At 42.4% G+C, this 19,342-nt stretch overlaps 1 protein-coding gene across 5 annotated transcripts in view; it reads left to right on the top strand.

The window, feature by feature from the left end:
* ODAD2 (outer dynein arm docking complex subunit 2) overlaps positions 1-19,342 on the top strand; it is a 243,746-nt gene that overhangs the window by 112,254 nt on the left and 112,150 nt on the right. For all 5 annotated transcript variants that reach the window (XM_057544609.1, XM_057544607.1, XM_057544606.1 and 2 more), the window contains 6 exons: positions 7,710-7,856; positions 8,258-8,467; positions 11,378-11,620; positions 11,954-12,064; positions 14,630-14,784; positions 15,799-16,041. In XM_057544609.1, the coding sequence (XP_057400592.1) occupies positions 7,710-7,856; positions 8,258-8,467; positions 11,378-11,620; positions 11,954-12,064; positions 14,630-14,784; positions 15,799-16,041 (1,109 nt within the window). The remainder of the gene's footprint in view (positions 1-7,709; positions 7,857-8,257; positions 8,468-11,377; positions 11,621-11,953; positions 12,065-14,629; positions 14,785-15,798; positions 16,042-19,342) is intronic.

Raw genomic sequence — 19,342 nt, 5'->3', positions numbered from 1 at the left:
TTCTCACTGCTGTCTAGCTACTCATTAAGATTTCTGACTATAAAGAATGTTGATATCTAAGGCAATTTAATGTAATGATCTGAAAATGTAATAGATCTTTTCAGGGAATTTGTTGCCTGATGTATTTGCAACAAAAATAGTTTTTATTCCTCGAAGCATGCTTTCCCCCCAAATTTATTTGAGAGGCTAAATAGAGAAAAGAAGCCTTGCCTAGTTCCCAATTTATTTAATGCACTAGGCTGCTTTACTTTTTATTTTAAAAACACATATTCAAGTCCTGTTACAGAAGTTTGCATGCTGAAGAATTTCTAAGTATAAGGGTCGAGGAGTGAGAGGTACCAGATTTGGTATAAATGATGTTTCATTTTATATATGTCTATAAATCTTTTGTCCCTTTTTGGTCCACTGGCCTTTGAGATTCCTGCTGACAAGGGCTGTAGATCCTAACCCAGCTCTTGGTCTGGCTGGCTGTGGCCTCCTGATATTTCTGTGACACGCAGAGCGTCACGGAAGCTTGTGTTCCTCTTCTGGTCCACCCTTTACTCGCCTCTGTATTATTTAAAATATTAAAGTATTATAACATAATGCATTAACATAGGCTCATTGTAATTATTCGAGCCATGCAAGGGAATAAAAGTGAAAGCCCCCTTCCACATGTTTGTTTGTATACATACACATATGTGATTTTTATACATAAAGTGAAGTCAGACTGTGATTCTACATTGTACCTTTTGTGTTTAATGCTCTGTCTTGGTGATCTTTCATATCAGCCTTACTCCTTTTAATTGCTCCATAGTATTTCATTATACATAAATCAGTAATTTATTTAACAGTTCCCTTATTGATAAGTTTTTAGGTTGTCTCCCCAAATCATGTAATTACAACAATGCTGCAGCAAATATTTTTACATATGCTTTGGATATGTGCACTATTTCCATAGGATGGATTCTTTGAAATGGAACTGCTTGGGTCAAAGAGTAGGCACATTTCGAATGTTGATAGTTCTAATGGGCAGTTGTTCAATGGGTATAAAAGGTCAGTTGTGCAAGATGAATAAGCTCTAGATCTGCCATACAACACAGTACCTATAGTTAATAATGCTGTTTGTGCACTTAAAAAATTTAAGAGGGCAGATCTCACGATAAGTGTTATTAACAGACAAAAAAGGGGGAGGTATAAAGAAACTTTGGGAGGTGCGGGGTATGTTTATTGTCTTGATTGTGGTCGTGGTTTCACAGGTACGTGCATATGTTCACACTCATCAAATTGTATACATCAAATATGTGTAGTATTTTTGTATATCAATTATACCTCAGTAGAGCTGTGTTAAAAAAAAAGAATATATGCACAGTAAGGTTTAAGTACTGCATTAATTTTTTTTTTAAATTTCAGAGGGAAATAGTGAAAAGTGATCAACCAAGCTTGGTTTATGTAAAAAATTTTTTGATACTCCCTAAAGAAAGCAAGCATCAGTTTACACTCTATCAGTAATATACCAAAGGTTTTAACCTCAGATACAGAGTGAAATCAGCCCGGCTCTTAAAAACAAAACAAAGACCCTGGTGCCCAGGTACCATTCATGGACGTTTTAATTGAATTGGTTTGGAATGGGGTCTGGGCATTGATGGTCTTTAAAATCTCCCCAGAGTATTAAAGTTGCTCACCTAGGATTGAGATTAACTGTTACAAATTCTAATCTGCAGTCTTTTTTTGTTTGTTTGTTTAATAGGGGGGAAATGTGTCTTATGTGAATTTACCTATTCCTCATTGCTAGTGAGGTTCATAAATTTTTTCATACGTCAAGTAGCCATTGTATTGTATACCTTGCCTATTTTCCTATGTGGTTGTTTGTCTTTTGATCCTTGATGCAAATTAATCCTTTGTTTTTTACGTGCAAATAATTCCTCTGCGCTTGTCATATGTCAAAGCCAGATGACTGGCTCCCCCATTCTTTCCTCCAGTGATTGGAGATGCTACTTTTATCAAATATTGTCATTTCATTTGTAAGAGCTTGTTTCCAGATCTTTCTCTGTTACATTGATTTATTTGGATGTTCCCATGCTGTTTAATTACTATAGCTTTGGTATATTTTAATATTTGATTGGCCAGAGAGTTTTCTTAAAATATTTTAAATTACTTTTTGCATATTTTCCATTCCAGATCATCTTGAGAATCAAATTTTAAAAAAATCTAAAAAACGCTGTTGGGATTTTGGTTGGCTTACATTAATTTGTAAATTATTTCTGGATAAATTGCAATTTTAATAACATTGAATTATCCTATTCAGGAACATGGTACGACCATTCATTTATTTAATCTTTTATATACTTCAGTAAAACTTAATAGCTTTTCCCCCATATATTTACAACACATTTCTTGTGAGATTCACTCATAGATATTTTTACTATTATTATTTTGCCAATACTGGGATGGGAACTTTTTTCAAATTACATATTTTGATTTGTTACTCTTAGTGTATGGAGAGTTACTCATTTTTGAATATCCAGTTACCCTCGTATCCAGTCACTTTACTGAGATATTTTTATTAATTATCATAATTATTCAGTTCATTCTCCTGAATCTTTTTAGAAAGGCTCTTGTATTTCCTACCAATTTTTCACCATTGCCGTAACACTCCAGTAGATCATCAGTCTCTGTAAATGTTCCATGCGTTCCGTGGTGGTTTAAAAAGAATGGGTCAGGGGGCTTCCCTGGTGGCGCAGCGGTTGAGCATCTGCCTGCCAATGCAGGGGACACGGGTTCGAGCCCTGGTCTGGGAAGATCCCACGTGCCGCGGAGCAGCTGGGCCCGTGAGCCACAATTGCTGAGCCTGCGCGTCTGGGGCCTGTGCCCCGCGACGGGAGGGGCCGCGATAGAGAAAGGCCCGCGCACCGCGATGAAGAGCGGTCCCCGCACCGCGATGAAGAGTGGCCCCCGCTTGCCGCAACTGGAGAAAGCCCTCGCACGAACCGAAGACCCAACACAGCCAAAAAATAAATAAATAAATAAATAAATAAATAAATAAATAAATAAATAAATAAGAAAAAAATCCTTAAAAAAAAAAAAAAAAAAAAAAAAAAAAAGAATGTGTAGGGAACCCTTGAATTGTTCCTTACCCAGTCCTGATTTAAAAAAAAAAAAAAAAAATTCTTAGCAAGCCTGCAGTCCAACAATCTGAGTCTAATTTCTTTTTTCTTCTGGAACAGTATCTTCTCTTTTTCCTTGGAGTTTCCTTCTGGTCTCATCTCTTGAGCCCTAGGTTTATGAGTGCTGAATTATCAGCCTAAAATTGGCTTGCACGTAAACCGAAGGCAAAGCAATATATTTTACTAGCTTGACTTACGTGGTTCTATGCCACTCACTTGGAGCTCTGACTCTACCATTTCTACTCCTGAGGGATGCAGCGCATCTCCGAGCCAAGCTCTGCGCTGGACGCCAGCCCCTCCGTCATCATTAATGAACAGCCGTTGGCAGGGTTCACGGCTCTTGCTCTATGAGTGGCATGTTTGGAGGAAAAAATGCTGAGAACACTGAGAGCCAGCTGGACGGCTGTGATGGCTGTGTCCCCTCACCGGGTCTCACCCGCTGCCCCCTGACCGCAGACAGTGGGGAACAGGGGAAGGAGACCTCTGTCCCCCATCGCACCTCTGCCTGCCATCCCGTCTACACTGGGTCCGACAGGACGCCCGGAAGGACGGCCCTGTGAGCGTGCTTGCCATCACACTGCCGTCTCCTAGCTTCTGGCACCCTTTTCGGAACCGAGTTACTCGGACACGTGATGGGTCCCCTCGGCCTGCCAGCCCCCTGTCCCCTGCCCCGGATTCCTGCAGTAATCTGAGTGGTCTCACCTGTCCACGCCGGCCGGCTCCAGCCAGGGGCCTCTGCAGCCGCAGGGATCTGCAGGAACGTAGTCAGCCCCCCGGTAGCCCTCTCCTTCCCCCCAGGCCAACCACCCTTGAATATTTTCTGTCTGTTGTGAACTAAAGGCGAAAGTGCTCAGCCTGGCCTCTGGCCCAGCAGGTCGTGTGGCCCACCTGGCCTGTCAGCTCACCTCGGCCGCCGGCCTCCTCCTGGCCTCACCCACGTGGCCGCGCCACTCCTTTGACTGCGGCCTTCCATCGCGCTGGCCGCCTCCTCCCGCTCTGTGTCCAGACCTCCGCCCAGGCTTCTCTCCTCCGGCGAAACTTCCCTGACGCCCCGGCCCAGTTAAAGCCCCCGTTGTGGGTTTCCCTGGCCCTCTGCCCCTCTCCCTTCTGGCACCTCTTGGACTTAAAATTTCCATTTATTGGGATGGGCTTTAAAAAATTAAAATCGTTCTTCTCCGCCGAACTGTGAGCTCCATAAAAGCAAAGACCACGTCTGTTTTTGTTTACCAGGATGTCTCTAGGGCCTGGCATCGGACTCGGCAAATAGTTAAGTAAATAGGAAGCAAATTTGTTGAATGAAAGAATACAGAAGTGATCTCAGGCAGCTTTCTCCCTGTTCTACTCTTGCGTCCGTGCTTCATCTCAGCTTGGTCATGTTTATTTCTTCCTTATCAGCAGTAAGGGGAGGGGATTACTCTATACACCGGATAGGGTAATACTTCTTTATTTCAAATATTTTATTTAAATCCAGGAAAAACATTATTTTTTTAAAATGTCCTCTATTCATCTTTTAAGAAGAAATTTTGAGAAAAGCGAGAGAAAGCAACATTCGTCTGATCGCGGCATGTTTGAAGCGTGATCGCAACCATGAACGTCGGCCTCCTGGTCGTGGAAAGGAACCTGAGCTGGTAAAATATCCAAAGGCCGGTAGAGCCTGGAGATGTCTGAGAAGCAGTAGGGGATGGAGGACAGCTAGCAAAAGAATTGCATTAATTTAAGACGTAGAAAAGCTTATTGGAAGCATTCTTCAAAACCCTTCAGAAGCTAGTAAAATAATATTTTACTGCGTTTTTCTCCAGCTCTTAAAACCTCACAAATGCAAATGCGTGATAAAATGTGAAAATAAGTATTGGCAACTAATTACATTCTCAGGGGAGATTTAATTGAAAAGGAGCATATTTGCATATTTGCACTACTTCTCTTCAGTAAGATGTTTACGGCATCTGGTCAAAGTAGAACGGACATTTGAAAATCCTTTGACATAGCTGGTATTTAAAGAATAGCAATTGGCTAACATTTGTGGCTCTGTACATTGAATATTTTGGCTCCCATCCGCTGGTATTCATTCTGAAAGATTTATAATCCTTTGGGGAGCGTGGTCAGTGACAAGAGTAGAAGTAAATCCTGAAATGTGGAAAAACTAACTTACCCTCATAAAAAACTGTTCTAAAAAAATCCCTCAAGCCTATGAATATGTTTCCAGATTTTCAGAAAAAGCTGATGATTTACAGAAAAAAAATACTTTTTCTATAAGGATCTAACTTCTTAACGATAAATGTAAATTTTCCATCATTTGGCTTCAAAATTGGCCTAGAGATAATTCAGCAAAATACAGGGTCTTACCTTTTGGGCATCAGCTGCAGTTACATGACTTTTAAAAATGTATGTCGTCAGTTGCAGTGTCAATAATGAAATAAAACTCAAAAGGTGGGAATAGTCTACAAGAGACAAGTGAAAAGCACTTGAACTAGGAAGCAAAGCTTGTGCTGAGTGTCTAAGTAGAAAAGTGCTGTCATCACAGAAGCTAGAACGCAGGCATAGGGGTCAAGAAGGTCCTCCGTCACGTGCGACCGCGAACGTCAGGACAGAGCATGCCTGTCCAGGGAGTGGCCTGGGGGGCGGAAGTGCCGTTGGACGACTTCTCGCCTCCTGCTTGTGCTTGAGTCTGGAGCTACTGTCTCAAGAACCTTCTCGACCTGAGACCCTCGGCTTCCATTTCAAACCTTTAATGTAGGAGCCCACCTCTGTTCCCACAGGTGCCCCGGGAGGATCCTTCTGCCTCCTCTCTCCATTTAAATTCCGAAAAAGAGCCTTGTTTAATGACTTGTTTCCCTTATTTTCTTTGCTTTTCTTTTTTCTGTATTATTTGCCTTAATTAATTATGGTTAGCACTTAGACTCTTCCTTATGGTTTACAGAATATCTGCCTTTTTCTAAGAGGTGCTGGCGTGCGGGATCCTGTGTCTGACAGCAGTGACAGAGGGTGTATTGCGTTATGTTTTAAAACCCACTGTGGGGAAATCGTTGGTGTTGAAATGTCTCTTGATATCGAGAAAAGGATGCTAAAAGCTATAAGAACAAAACTTATTATTTTAAATGTAAGTAACAAAATTAAGGCTCTTGTCATTCTAAACTTAATCTTGAGTATGGAGGACGGCCTAGAGTACCCAGAGGGAAAGTTAGATTGAAAGCAGAAATGGCGCTCATAGCATTTTTAGAGAAGTGGAAGGAGTGTTCTGGAAAGGAGTTAGTAGGACGTCTGAGCCTAAGCGTTTCCTTCTTCGCTTTCTGATGCTCACCCTCTACTGATCCCACTTTAGTTTCTTATGTCAAAAGAAACACATTGTGTTGAATTCACAAAAGGATTGACATGTGTGCATTTGTGTGATATGAAGGAGGGGGTGGGTAGCTTGAAGATAATTTCCATTTTTTATGCTAAGTCTATCTATCTACATACACATGTATGTAATATATAGCAATATAAAGTAACGATTTGCAAATGATAATAAATATAATTTGAAGGTGTCTTCCCTCAAAAAAGAGAGGTTTATTTGAGGCCATTGCTACTATGTTTTGAGGTAGAAATCCAGGGCTGTTGTTAATGAACACCTTTTACAAAAATAGTTTATTCTTGGCTCCATTAGAAATGTTGCTTTTGTGTCTTATGAACTATTTTGGGGACTCTTATTTACCAACCACTCTCAATAGCAGTAGAAGTAATATGTACTATGCTGTGTTCTTCAAAGATTTTCAAAGCGTTAATGATCAGTGGACATTGCTTAAGAATTCCTGCAATGAATTCTGATTTAATTTCCTGGCAGGCCTGATTCACCGATCAATCGTTAAAAATTTTTGAATCTCTTGGATTCTTTTAAAAAGCAATTCCCCACTACTCTTCACTTGTGGTGATTAGCTAAACAGACGCTGATTTGCATGTTGGTGGGCCAGTGTTTCGTTCACGGCAGTGAAACTGTCTTTCTTCCCCTTCAGTCCACCCATCGGTCAGTCCCCGGGTTTAATGGAACTACCTTCTCTTTCTCAGCCCCGCGGCCTCACTCCACTTACTCTCGGTCCCAGTGTGGATGGCTGTGCTGCTTCCCACGTGGCTTTGCTTTCCCCAGGTTTCCTCTGTCCCAGACTGTTCTGTGTACATGTGTAAGAATAATTGTCAGACACGGTTTGCATTGCGGAGTACACAGTTCAGGGACTGCCTGTTACCTCCACATAAAACTCACGTTCCTCGGACCATCTCTCAAGGCTCAGCCCCTGGCTCTATTTAATATCCTAATACCACCTAATGTCGCAGCTGTTTAAAGCAGACAGACCACCTTTACATGGTGACTCTCGACTGGAGCAATATTTTATGACGCCCTGCACGGCTTTCTTGTGCTTCAGCTCTGCATGATTCATTTAACAAATTATAATCCACTCAGAGAATTTAAAAGAATTGAACATGCTGTGTAGGGGGACACATACTTCCCGGTTCATGGATTCATCACCCTTTAGCAAATTTCTGTGGGAGCGTGAGCTTATTTAACCTTCCTGTGGCCTTGCGTCTTTGCAGGGAGGAAATCAGACGGCTACAGTGATTGCATTGTGTTCAATGAAGGACTTCAACTTAGCGCAAGAGACCTGCCAGTTGGCGATCAGGGATGTTGGAGGCCTTGAAGTTTTAATAAATTTACTTGAGACAGATGAAGTCAAATGTAAGGTGAGTGGCTGGATCACGGTGGATGAGGAGCCTTGTTCACACCTTCACCTGCTTCTCTTCTTAGTGCTGCGCGTCTGCCCTTCCCGCCGCTTGTTTCTTGTCTTTATTATTACTGACATCCCGCTTCTGCTATTAGCTATTAGCTGCTCTTGTCAACTCTCTGCTTTTCTTCCTTCTCTTTTGGCTCTTTTCCACTAGCATGTGCTTCTTAAATGATGAACGTTTGTTTACTTAATTGAAGGAAAATGCGGGGGGAATATGTATAACACCTGGGAATAGAAACTGTTCCCTTAAAAAACTTAATTGGGGAAGGATTTTAGGTAGGCTTGGAATTTTTAAAAAATATAGCACTGGTTATGCATTAAGCACCCATTCATCTATAACTTTTTCTTCTCGTTTAGATTGGTTCATTAAAAATCCTGAAGGAAATCAGCCATAATCCTCAAATCAGACGTAATATTGTTGACCTTGGGGGCTTGCCCGTCATGGTTAATATTCTTGACTCTCCACATAAGAGCCTGAAATGTTTGGCAGCTGAGACAATTGCGAACGTCGCCAAGTTTAGGAGAGCCTGGCGGGCGGTGAGACGCCACGGGGGCATCACCAAACTGGTGAGTAAGTGCCACTCATGGCGGCGGGTGCCCCGCTGTCCTTCCCGGCCCCTCCCGGGCATCAAATAACCACCGGGCGTGCTCTGGGAATCTTCTTTCTGTGTAACGTGTCCTTGAAAATTATTTTTGTGTATTTACATTGGCAAGTAGCCAAAAAACATGTTCAACCTCCTTTTTCAAAGAAATACAAATTTAAACAAATAGAAGTACTTTTTACGTATCCCATAGGTAGGGATACATTCGTGTGTGTGGGCGGCGTTGGTAAGAGGGTGGCGACTTCCTTCACTCGGTCCGAAACTATCACAACACGGTTAATCAACTGTACTGCAGTATAAAATAGAACGTTAAAAAAGGAAAAAAGAGAGGGTGGTGAGACCCTCTGCAGTGGAACACCGTCTGGTAGCCCGTGTCCTCTGCTGTGGGGACCTCACTATGAGGAGGTGTCCTCCATGGAGGCAGTCACTCAGAGCTGCAGGCACTTACTCATCTCACTGCTACTTACAGGAGTGACAACTGAAAACAGCGTGTCTTACAGTATGAGGTTAGTGAAATAATACGCGTCATATCCATAAGAAGCATCCACTGTCAGCTGTCAGTATTGTGTTTTGGAAGTTTATACAGTAACATGGAATGTTTAATATTCTATAAAATCATAACAGGATTAAAAACTGATGACACCCATGATCCCAACTTTTAAAGCCCAGAGCTAACAAGTATAGAAAAATCACTTGAAATAAATACACAAAATCGTTCATCAGGGGTTTTCTCTGAAATGACTACCAAATTTCCTTCCTACTTTTCTACATTTGCCAGTTTGTTGTGTATTACTTTTATATTCGGAAAAAATGATTATTTCAGTAACTATCGCTGACAGAAAAAAGTAGGCTCAGTGCCCCTGCCACAGCAGGAGGGATCTTTATGAAGTGCAGCATGGAAGTGCATTTGTATCCTCACTGGATCTTGAGTCGCTGCCACGGCTTTTATCCCGCTGGATTGTCACCACTTGCCTACTTTAAGTTCCTGAAGATGAGAGACGTGTCTTACTCATCTTAGTGTCACCCTCAGCACCTCGCCCAGGACCTCACACATACAAACAGTTAATAACTATCTATCGAATTAATATGGATTTAATGTGAATAAGTACACAGTGAAACATGTTCAGAAATTTACTGAAAGAGATTCTGTGTTCACTTTATCCACCTGTAATCTGTAGAGCACTATACCTTATAATCATTTGCCTCAAAAACAAGGTGGACTTATGGCTGGATAGATGGATGAATAGATAGTTAGCTATGTGATAAAACAGACGTGGAAGAATGTTAATTAGAGAATCCAGGTGGTGGGTATGTGGATGTTGCTGCATTCTTTCAGCCTTTGTGTGTGTTTGAACATTTTCATAATAAAACGTTGGGGGGAAAAGGTCGTTATTACAGGGATTATCATTGTCCTGCCTAAATAATGAGATCGTATGGTAGGCTGACGTGGCTGTCCGCTGAAACTACTCCCATAAGAATGAAAGACAGAGCCCTGGCGTATGTTTTTATGGACATCTTACGCGTCATGTTTAGGGGCCTGGAGTTTGGACAGTTACAGTCATCTAATCAAAATAATGACATACATTTTAATTTAATTTTAAATAATAGCAAAATTAGCAAAATTGTAAATCAACTATACTTCAATGAAAAATTTAAAAATTTAAATGAATTAGTTAATTAACTAGGATAGGGAGAAAATTTTTTTAAATAATTTTTTTCTTTTTAAAAAGAGAGGCTGGAGAGAGGAGATGTCACCTTTCTTGAGTCTTGAAAGGTGAGCAGATATCTATCAGGCAGACACATCAGGCAAAAGCGTTTAAAGAAGATGAAGCCATGTTGGTAAAGGCCCAGAGCTGGGAAACAGCACTGAATGTTTGGAAACTAAGTGGTGTAACGTGGCCAGACCTTGGGTGAGGTGGGCTGAGTCCTGAGAGACAAAGGTTGAGGACCGTGGGCATCACACAGTCTTGTCCAAGAGCTACGGAGTTTGGACTTTGTACAGATAATGAGGGAGTAACTAGTACATAGGCAGGTACTTTCAGACTGTCTTACCTGTGTTCAAGCCCATTTTCTTGCTGTCTTGGGCCTGGTGGTTACCTGGAAGCTGTGTAAATCGTCCTCACCCCGTCCTTGGGCCACAGCTAACTAGACCATGAGTGTCCTCCTGCTGCAAATCCGTGTCCTCTCTGCAGGAGTTTGGAGTTAGGAATCTGTGACTCAGTCCGGGCTCCTGCCTTCTAAACGGTGGCCGTGGTTAAGTGGGCAGTATCCATGGGATCTGGTCTCTGGTTATGCGTGGGATTAAGACAGCTCTGGGAAGGCTGGCTTCACTTCCTCCCCGGCCACCCTGCTGGTGCGTGTAAATTGCCTCTCCCTCAGGGGCTTCAGGGACTTTGGTTACTGCAGAGAAGAGCAAGGATCCCGGCTGCTGTGCGTTTGGTTTAGTTGGTTTCGGTAGTGCAGGGGGAGGGCCACGTCCTCCAAAGAGGCCTCGTGGTTTTAAGAGCGTTCAGGCCATTCAGCTCTCACCGGAAAGTTCTCCTGGCGTTAGGGAGCCTACTTTTCTGAGATACCAGGGATGAGGGTGAGCTTTACAAATCTTACTAATGTCAACGTTAGCGCTGTATTAAGAAAATACTCTCGCGGGGGGATTAAATCCCTTGTGGGAAGGAAATGTAAAAGCTGCCAAATCTGGACGAAGGTGTTTCGAAGCTTCTGTTTGTTTCTTTGACTGCTGTGTGGCACGAAAGTTAATTTCTTCAAGGATTCGTACTTCTGAGGGAGGGGAGCTTGGTGGCAACCCTGCAGCGACCGCGGGCTGGGTTAAGTCTCGTCTCGAAGCTTCCCGCTTATGCTGTGTGGATCTGTCCTCTAGGTCGCTCTGCTTGACTGCAGGCAGCCCTCCGCAGAGCCTGCCCAGCCGGGCCTGCATGAGGCCCGCGATGGGGAGGTGGCCCGCTGCGGGGCGCTGGCGCTGTGGAGCTGCAGCAAGAGCTGCGCGAACAAGGAAGCCATTCGGCGAGCCGGGGGCATCCCTTTGTTGGCGCGGTTACTGAAGACTTCCCGTGAAGACATGCTAATCCCGGTCGTGGCGACATTGCAGGAATGTGCCTCAGAGGTATGCAGGCCAGCTCTGCTTCCCTGGCTCTCACTCGCCTCGACTTTCTTTAGCGGAAACATAACTTCTAAGGTTAATTTTTTTTTAAGAAGTCACCCTTCTATTTGAAAGAGAAGATCAAACTAATGGAAAATTAATTACATTGATACCTGGATGATATGTTTTTGAAAATGTTGACTAAATTCCCTTATTGTTATAACGGTGTGTTAAACTTGGACTATGGTGTTTATTTACTAAGAAAGTGTGTTCAGTGTAGTTATTAATAAATGTGAATCGACACTTATATTTATGCATATTTATGCAATATATAACTACTAAAGTTTACTTTCCTAGGAAAACTACCGAGCCGCAATCAAAGCTGAAAGGATAATTGAAAATCTGGTAAAGAACCTAAGTAGTGAAAACAAACAGCTGCAGGAGCATTGCGCCATGGCCATCTGCCAGGTACGGGGGCTCTTCTGCGTGCCGTCCAAGGTGCTGTTTCACGAGGTCCCATTCTCTGGGGATGGGACTCGGGAATCTGCATTTTTAACAAGAACCCCTAGGGATTTTCGTGCACCCATAGGTCTGAGAACCACTGTCCTGTGGTAATGGCAGATGCCTTTAAATGTCAGAGAGAAATCTGCTCCTGCATCAGCCTGTCTGATTACTTACATTTCTGTAAGACACTTACCATGTCTCTGTCTGCTAAAATGATGTACTTTGGTGTAAAATAGCCAGATATGTACATGGTACCTCTATATCGCCTTTCATATACCCTGTTCAAACACAGCGGTCTCGGGAAATATACCTCCCACCAAGACAAGATAGATGCATGAGTGTGTGTGTCTTGTGTGCGTATTCCTGTTTTATCTTTTTATTAATTTGCTTCTTTTCATCTTCATTAACTTTCTGTGGGTTACAAGTTTCACAGTATACAAAAAAAATAGATTAGAACGGTAAAGGGGAAGAAAAGATGGCTGTGACAAATTCATACTTGGCTGGCTACGGGCAGCACCAGCTTCTGCCTAATTAGAGTAGACCTCCTAGAAGAATGCATCTCAAAATGTGCAAAGTGAGAGAATGTGCCAGAAGGATGGAGTCAGAGAGGGCTTCGGGTCAGTCAGCAGAGGGTCGCGTGAGTTCTCTGGGGCGGCCGTAACACTGGGTGTCCTGAACGACAGCAATCTGTTTCTTCACAGTTCTGGGAGCTGGAAGTCTGAGATCAGGTGTCAGCAGGGTTGGTTCCTTCTGAGGAATCTCTCCTTGGCTTGTAGATGGATGTCTTCATGTTCCCCTGTCATCCTCCCTCTGTCTTCACATGGTCCTTCCTCTGTGCCCTAATACCCTCTTCTTAGAAGGACACCAGGCGTTCTGGATTCGAGCCCACCGCAGTGATCTCATTTAACCGTAATTACCTCTGTCACATTCTCACGCACAGGGGTGAGGACCTCAGCGTCTGAGTTCTGAGGGACACAGCTCACTCATAACAGGGATACGTAATAGTCTTTTTTATTTTTAATTTTTATATAATTTTAACGGTTACTTTTCCACTTACAGTTATTACAAAATATTGGCTGTCTTCCCCGTGTTGTACATACATCCCCGAGCCTGTCTCACACCCAGTAGTCTGTCCCTCCCACTCCCCCACCCCATGGTGCCCCTCCCCTCTCTCCCCACTGTAACCACGAGTTTGTTCTCTGTATCTGTGAGTCTGCTTCTTTTATGTTATATTCACTAGTTTGCTGTAGTTTTCAGATTCCACATGTAAGCAATAGCATACAGTATTTATCTTTCTCTGACTTACTTCACTCAATACAATGCCCTCCAAGTCCATCCATGTGCTGCAGCTGGCAGAATTGTGTTCTTTCTTATGGCTGAGTAGTATTCCATTATGTATTATATATACATGTGCCACTTCTTCTGTATCTATTCATCTATTGATGGACACTTAGGTTGTTTCCATTTCTTGGCAATTATAAATAGTGCTGCAGTGAACATTGGGGTGCATGTATCTTTTTGAATTAGTATTTTTATTTTTTTTTGGATATATGCCCAGGAGTGGAAATGCTGGGTCACATGGTAGTTCTCTTTTTAGTTTATTGAGAAACCTCCGTACCATTCTCCACAGTGGCTGCACCAATTTACATTCCCACCAACACTGTAAAAGAGTTCCCTTTGACTTATATATATGCCTCATATGAGTATATTTTAAGGGTCAGTTAGAAATAGTGATTCATTCTTTAAAGTTGCAGTTGAGCCAGAACTGAAAGTCACTAATAGAAGGTAAACATGGCAGGTGCTGTGTGATGCATTGTGATGAGAATTTCTTGTAGGGGCCTCATGGGTGATGCATGGTATGCAGTTCATGGCCTTAGAGAACAACTGTACACTTAGAATAATATCAAACCTATGCTAAACTTGTCATCTTTTGGCTCTGTAAACTGGGAAGGATCATCTGTTGGGAACATCTGTGCAGCCTGTCTTTATTTCAAAGGTTGACACACGCATGTGGATAAACGTGTTTGAATAACATATCAGTTGCTGTTGATATAACCCACTGCTCTGGGCATAGAAACTCTGTTGGGGAAATTCCGCACTTCTTAGACTTTGGGGGTCATTAAAGATCTGGCTGAATCCCCATCACTCATCTATCTTCTCTGCTATGTTTTCCCAAGGCTCCGGGTTACATCACTGCAGAAACCCTCCATCCATGCATGTGGTATTCTAGGTTCCTTACCAGCCTCTGCGTCTGTCTTGGCAGAAGCCCAGGCTACCCCAGAACTGGCTTGGGAGGATTGCCAAGTATGTAGAAACCTCTAGACATTGCCAAAACCACGTAAAGGAAGAGCGACACTGTCAGATAGCTGCCAGTATAGACAAGAATGATATTTTACTTGAAGGCTCCTTGAGAAAATGATACTCTCTGAAAAGAAGTTTCATAGCTACTAGAATGGCAGCCTCTTTAGCAGTCACTGAAAGCTTAATATGCCTTGATCACTGACAGCGTCTGATTTGGCTTCTGTGTAGTGTGCAGAAGATGAGGAAACCCGCGACCTGGTTAGGCTGCGTGGAGGACTCAGACCCCTGGCTTCTCTCCTCAGTAACACTGACAACAAAGAACGGTTGGCCGCTGTCACAGGGGCAGTATGGAAATGTTCCATCAGCAAAGAGAATGTGACCAAGTAAGAGAAGGCATTCAGTGTTCCGTATTAAAATATGGCCATCAAAACACATTCTTCTATTTTAATGCTATTTTAATAAAGAGTTGATTCTAGTGCCACTCCTGTAGTTTCCAAAGCTGTACATTCTGGGCTAAGTTGGCAGAATTAAGGGATTCTTCCCACCCCACCATCCGACAGTGGTTTTTGTGCCTCATTTGGAGAAAGGGGGTGCTGACAGAAGCTCCCTGTGCCAATGGACTGTTTTGCATGTGGGCAGCCTTGTAAGTGAGAAGTATCCCTGATATTTCCTGCAGAGACCTGTCAAGGTGAGGGAATGAGTTTCCCACAGAATCTTTAGAAATGCAAGTGGTTTTATTCTTTTTCTTTTTCTAAAGATAAATGAGTCAGCTAAATGCCAACTAACCAGGTTACTCTTCAAGTGTAGTCATTTTCAAATACGATTTCATTGAATTTTAAAGTATTTGTAAACTTTATGACCATTTGATTGATTTTAATCTTTGAATTTATCTTTTTTTATATTTTTAGAGTTTACACACTCTATGATGGGTGTTCTGGGGCAACTCTTTCCCGTTTCAGGGTGATGACTTTCTTTAACAAGAAATTCACACGTTCTGTTTAACACACAAAAAGGTTTATTTTGCTTTGTTCGTGTGAAATCATTCCTGTAACCTGAGGGAAAACCCTTAGCACAGTGAGATTGTCGACGCTCAGATTTGGAAGCAGTTGTAGTGTCTTCGGGGCTGTACAGCGTAGCACTTAAGGGCACAGAAGGTCGGGTGTGGATGTTGACGTCACTGTTTACCAAGCTTCAGATTAGTCTTTTGACAACGGGGTTGTAACAGCATCCGTATCACAGGGTGGCTGTAAAGATGGAATGAGCATACGGTCGGCATTTAGTAAATTTTAGCTATCAGTATTATCACTAACATTATTATCAGCTAACTTCATACCAAAAATAATACTGTTCGCCTCTTTCCCTCCCTTCCCACCCTCTTTTGCTTGTGGTGAACTTAGATTTCGGGAATACAAAGCCATTGAAGCCTTGGTGGGACTTTTAACTGACCAGCCGGAAGAAGTGCTTGTGAACGCAGTTGGTGCGTTGGGAGAGTGTTGCCAAGAGCCTGAGGGCAGAGTCACCGTCCGCAAACGCGGTGGCCTCCAGCCACTCGTGGACCTCCTCGTGGGAACAAACCGCGCTCTACTTGTCAATGTCACAAAAGCGGTCGGTGCTTGCGCAGTGGAGCCCGAGAGCATGATGTAAGTGGCCCTGAAAGCTGAAAGCTTTTATTGGGAGAGTTAGGGGGACACTGGGGAGTATGGAACGGCGTCATCTCTTGGAACTGGTGTGCACAAGTGACCGAAGAGTGAAATGTGCTCACATATAAATAGCACAGGATGACCAAACCATGAATTACAGAGCCACGCTGTTCCCTCGGGTGAGCTGGAGGGTGCTGATTAAAATAGCCAGTACTCAGTCAAAGCAGTGGGGCAATTATCGTCAGGGGAATCATCTGTGTTTTGTAGATATTGATAACGATAATGTAATAATACAACTGACAGAGAAGGGTGGATGAGTAGGTGTGCAAACTTTATCTTGCAATAAACAAATCAATAGGTAGTATTTAAAACATAATTTTATCTATCTATCCATCCATCCATCCATCCACTTAATCTATCTCTATCTATCTCTTTTTTAAAAAATATTTATCCATTTATTTTGGCTGCGCTGGGTCTTAGTTGTGGCACACGGGATCTCTGTTGCAGCATGTGAGATTTTTAGTTGCAGCACATGGGCTTCTTAGTTGCGGCACGCATGAGGGATCTAGTTCCCTGACCAGGGATCGAACCTGGGCCCCCTGCATTGGGAGCGTGGAGTCTGACCCACTGGACCACCAGGGAAGTCCCATTTATCGATCTCTCTTACATCCATACATCCTTTTATCTAGCTGTAGGCATAAAGAGATATCGGGAATAATTTATATTAGCTGTTAACAATTATTATTTCTGGATGGTAGGAGTTGGGATATTTTCTACTTTCTTTTTTATATTTTCTATACAATTTGTATGATGAATATGTATCATCTTTAAAAAAATTAGAGTTCTTGTTTAGTACCTTGCACAATATCATTTTATTCTGAACAGTAGTGTATAATGGTTAAGAGTATAGATTCTGGAACCATTGCCTGGAATTCCAGTCTCACCACTTACCAACTATGTTTCCTTCAGCAAATCATTAAACTACTTGGTGCCTTGGCTACCAAATACATAAAATGGGGACAGTCATGGTACCAATCTCACTGGATTGTTGTAATGATTGAGTGAATTAATATACGTAAAATGCTTGATACATGATAGTGCTAGGTAAATGTTGGCTAGTATCATTCACATAGCAATAGCTTTAATGAATAACAATTTAAACCAATAATACATAAATACAAAAAAAAGTCAGGGGGTCCAGTATCTGTACTCATCTATAGATGAGTCCCTTCATTCTGTGTTTCTCTCTTTTTAAAAATAATTAATTAATTAATTTTTGGCTGTGTTGGGTCTTTGTTGCTGCGCACGGGCTTTCTCTAGTTGCGGCGAGCAGGGGCTATTCTTCATTGCGGTGCATGGGCTTCTCATTGCGGTGGCTTCTCTTGTTGCGGGACACAGGCTCTAGGCACACGGGCTTCAGTAGTTGTGGCACATGGGCTCAGTAGTTGTGGCTCACGGGCTCAGTAGTTGTGGCTCATGAGCTCTAGAGCGCAGGCTCAGTAGTTGTGGCACACGGGCCTAGTTGCTCCGTGGCATGTGGGATCTTCCCAGACCAGGGCTCGAACCCATGTCCCCTGCATTGGCAGGCGGATTCTTAACCACTGCGCCACTAGGGAAGTCCCCTGTGTTTCTCTTATATCAAATTAATCATGTTATTTAACTTGCTATAAATCGAGAACAAGAAGACCCTAAATGGGGTCCTCTCAGCTGCAGTCAAGGAGCTTTGAGGGTGTGGCATAAGCATGTCAATAGGCGATTATAATACAGGCCTTTGTGCATCATGCTAAGTTTGAATTCTGCTTTAAAGTCAATTGAAGGTTTTTAAAGGGTTTTAAGCATAACCGGAAACAGAGAAGCTTGTTTAGGAGATCACTGCCGGCCAGAGGTGAAGGTGGTTTAAACTAAGCCTGTGGAATATGATATCCTAAAGAACAAAAAAAAAAAATGACAGAGTAAAGAGAAGTAAAGGGAGAGAATGGATAAGACCAGGTGAGTGGATGAACACGAGTTGTAAAGAAGAGGGGGGAGTCATGAGTGATATTTAGCTTTCTGACTTGGGTAACTAGATGGATAATTGTACCACTTGCTGTTATAGGGAATGTAGCTGGAAGACTGGTGAAGGCAGAATGAACTTCACTAGGGGAGAAACAAAGCCAATTTGTTCATCTTGATGTATTCATTGCCTAACCCAGTCCCAGGCTCAGGGTAGGCGCTCAGCAAACATTTATTGCACACTAAATGAATGATGAGTTCAGTTACGTTGGGTCCACATTGAGGTTCTTCTGGGACATCTCCGTAGTGATGGCAACTAGTCATTTGGATATTCATTCACGTCTAAAGCTTAGGATAGAATGTGGGCTGGGCATATAGCATTCTGAGTATTTGGTAACTTAAGTGATGAATATATGTGAGATTGTGAGCGAGAGAAAGAAAGGGAAAAGAGAAGGACAAAAACAGAATCCTGCTGCATCCAATCTTTTAAGGAGAATGAATGGACCAGAGAAGAGGTGCCTATAAAGAAATGCAGACGGAACAGCCAGAGTTGTGAGGGAAGCCAGAAGAGTGAGTTACTGAAGAAACAAAGGGAAGAGAGTGTTTAAGGAGAGAAAGTGATCAAAAGTGTCAAACTCTATGACAAAGCCTCATAAGATAAAGACTAAACTGTTCTTTCTTGTGTAACACAGAGGTTGATGAATCCTTTTGTACTTGTGAATATGGTTTTCCCACAGATGGTTTTAGAAACACACAAAGTCAGTTTTAGAAAACAGTGTTTTGAGGTTGGTAAGAATCCAAACGGCATTACATTTGGCATCATATATCAGACATGGCTATTATTGCTAGATCTGCAGGATTTATTGAGTCTTCAAGCTTTAAGTTAAATGGTAAGGAAATGAGAAATAACTTTGCCTTGTGTAAGTCTTAAATAATTCATAGGTTAGGAACTTGTTTTAACGATGAGCAGTTTTATGTTTTCATGATATGTCTGTGGCTATGGCTAAAACTTAGGTTGCACGTGAGGATGAACGTACGTACTCAGAGCAGAGTTTTATTAACTCTGTGCGCTAGTATGCACAGTTTTCTTCCCGTATCTATTTCTCAGTAAGAATAAGAAACGTCGTAATAATAACAGTTTGGCTCCTGAGTCAAAAATGATTTTTAAGACAACAATGATTTCATAAAACTCGACTGACTTTTCTCAGTACATCAGACTACTGCTTTTAAAGACTCAGTATAAACAGTTTCCTATTAATTACACCCTTCCTGAGGAACTAACATGGTATCCCAACATAGTAGGTTCATG

This window comes from Balaenoptera acutorostrata, chromosome 3 (assembly GCF_949987535.1).
Source record: "Balaenoptera acutorostrata chromosome 3, mBalAcu1.1, whole genome shotgun sequence".
Lineage (NCBI taxonomy): Eukaryota > Metazoa > Chordata > Mammalia > Artiodactyla > Balaenopteridae > Balaenoptera > Balaenoptera acutorostrata.
This window is presented reverse-complemented; position numbering and strand designations above follow the sequence as displayed.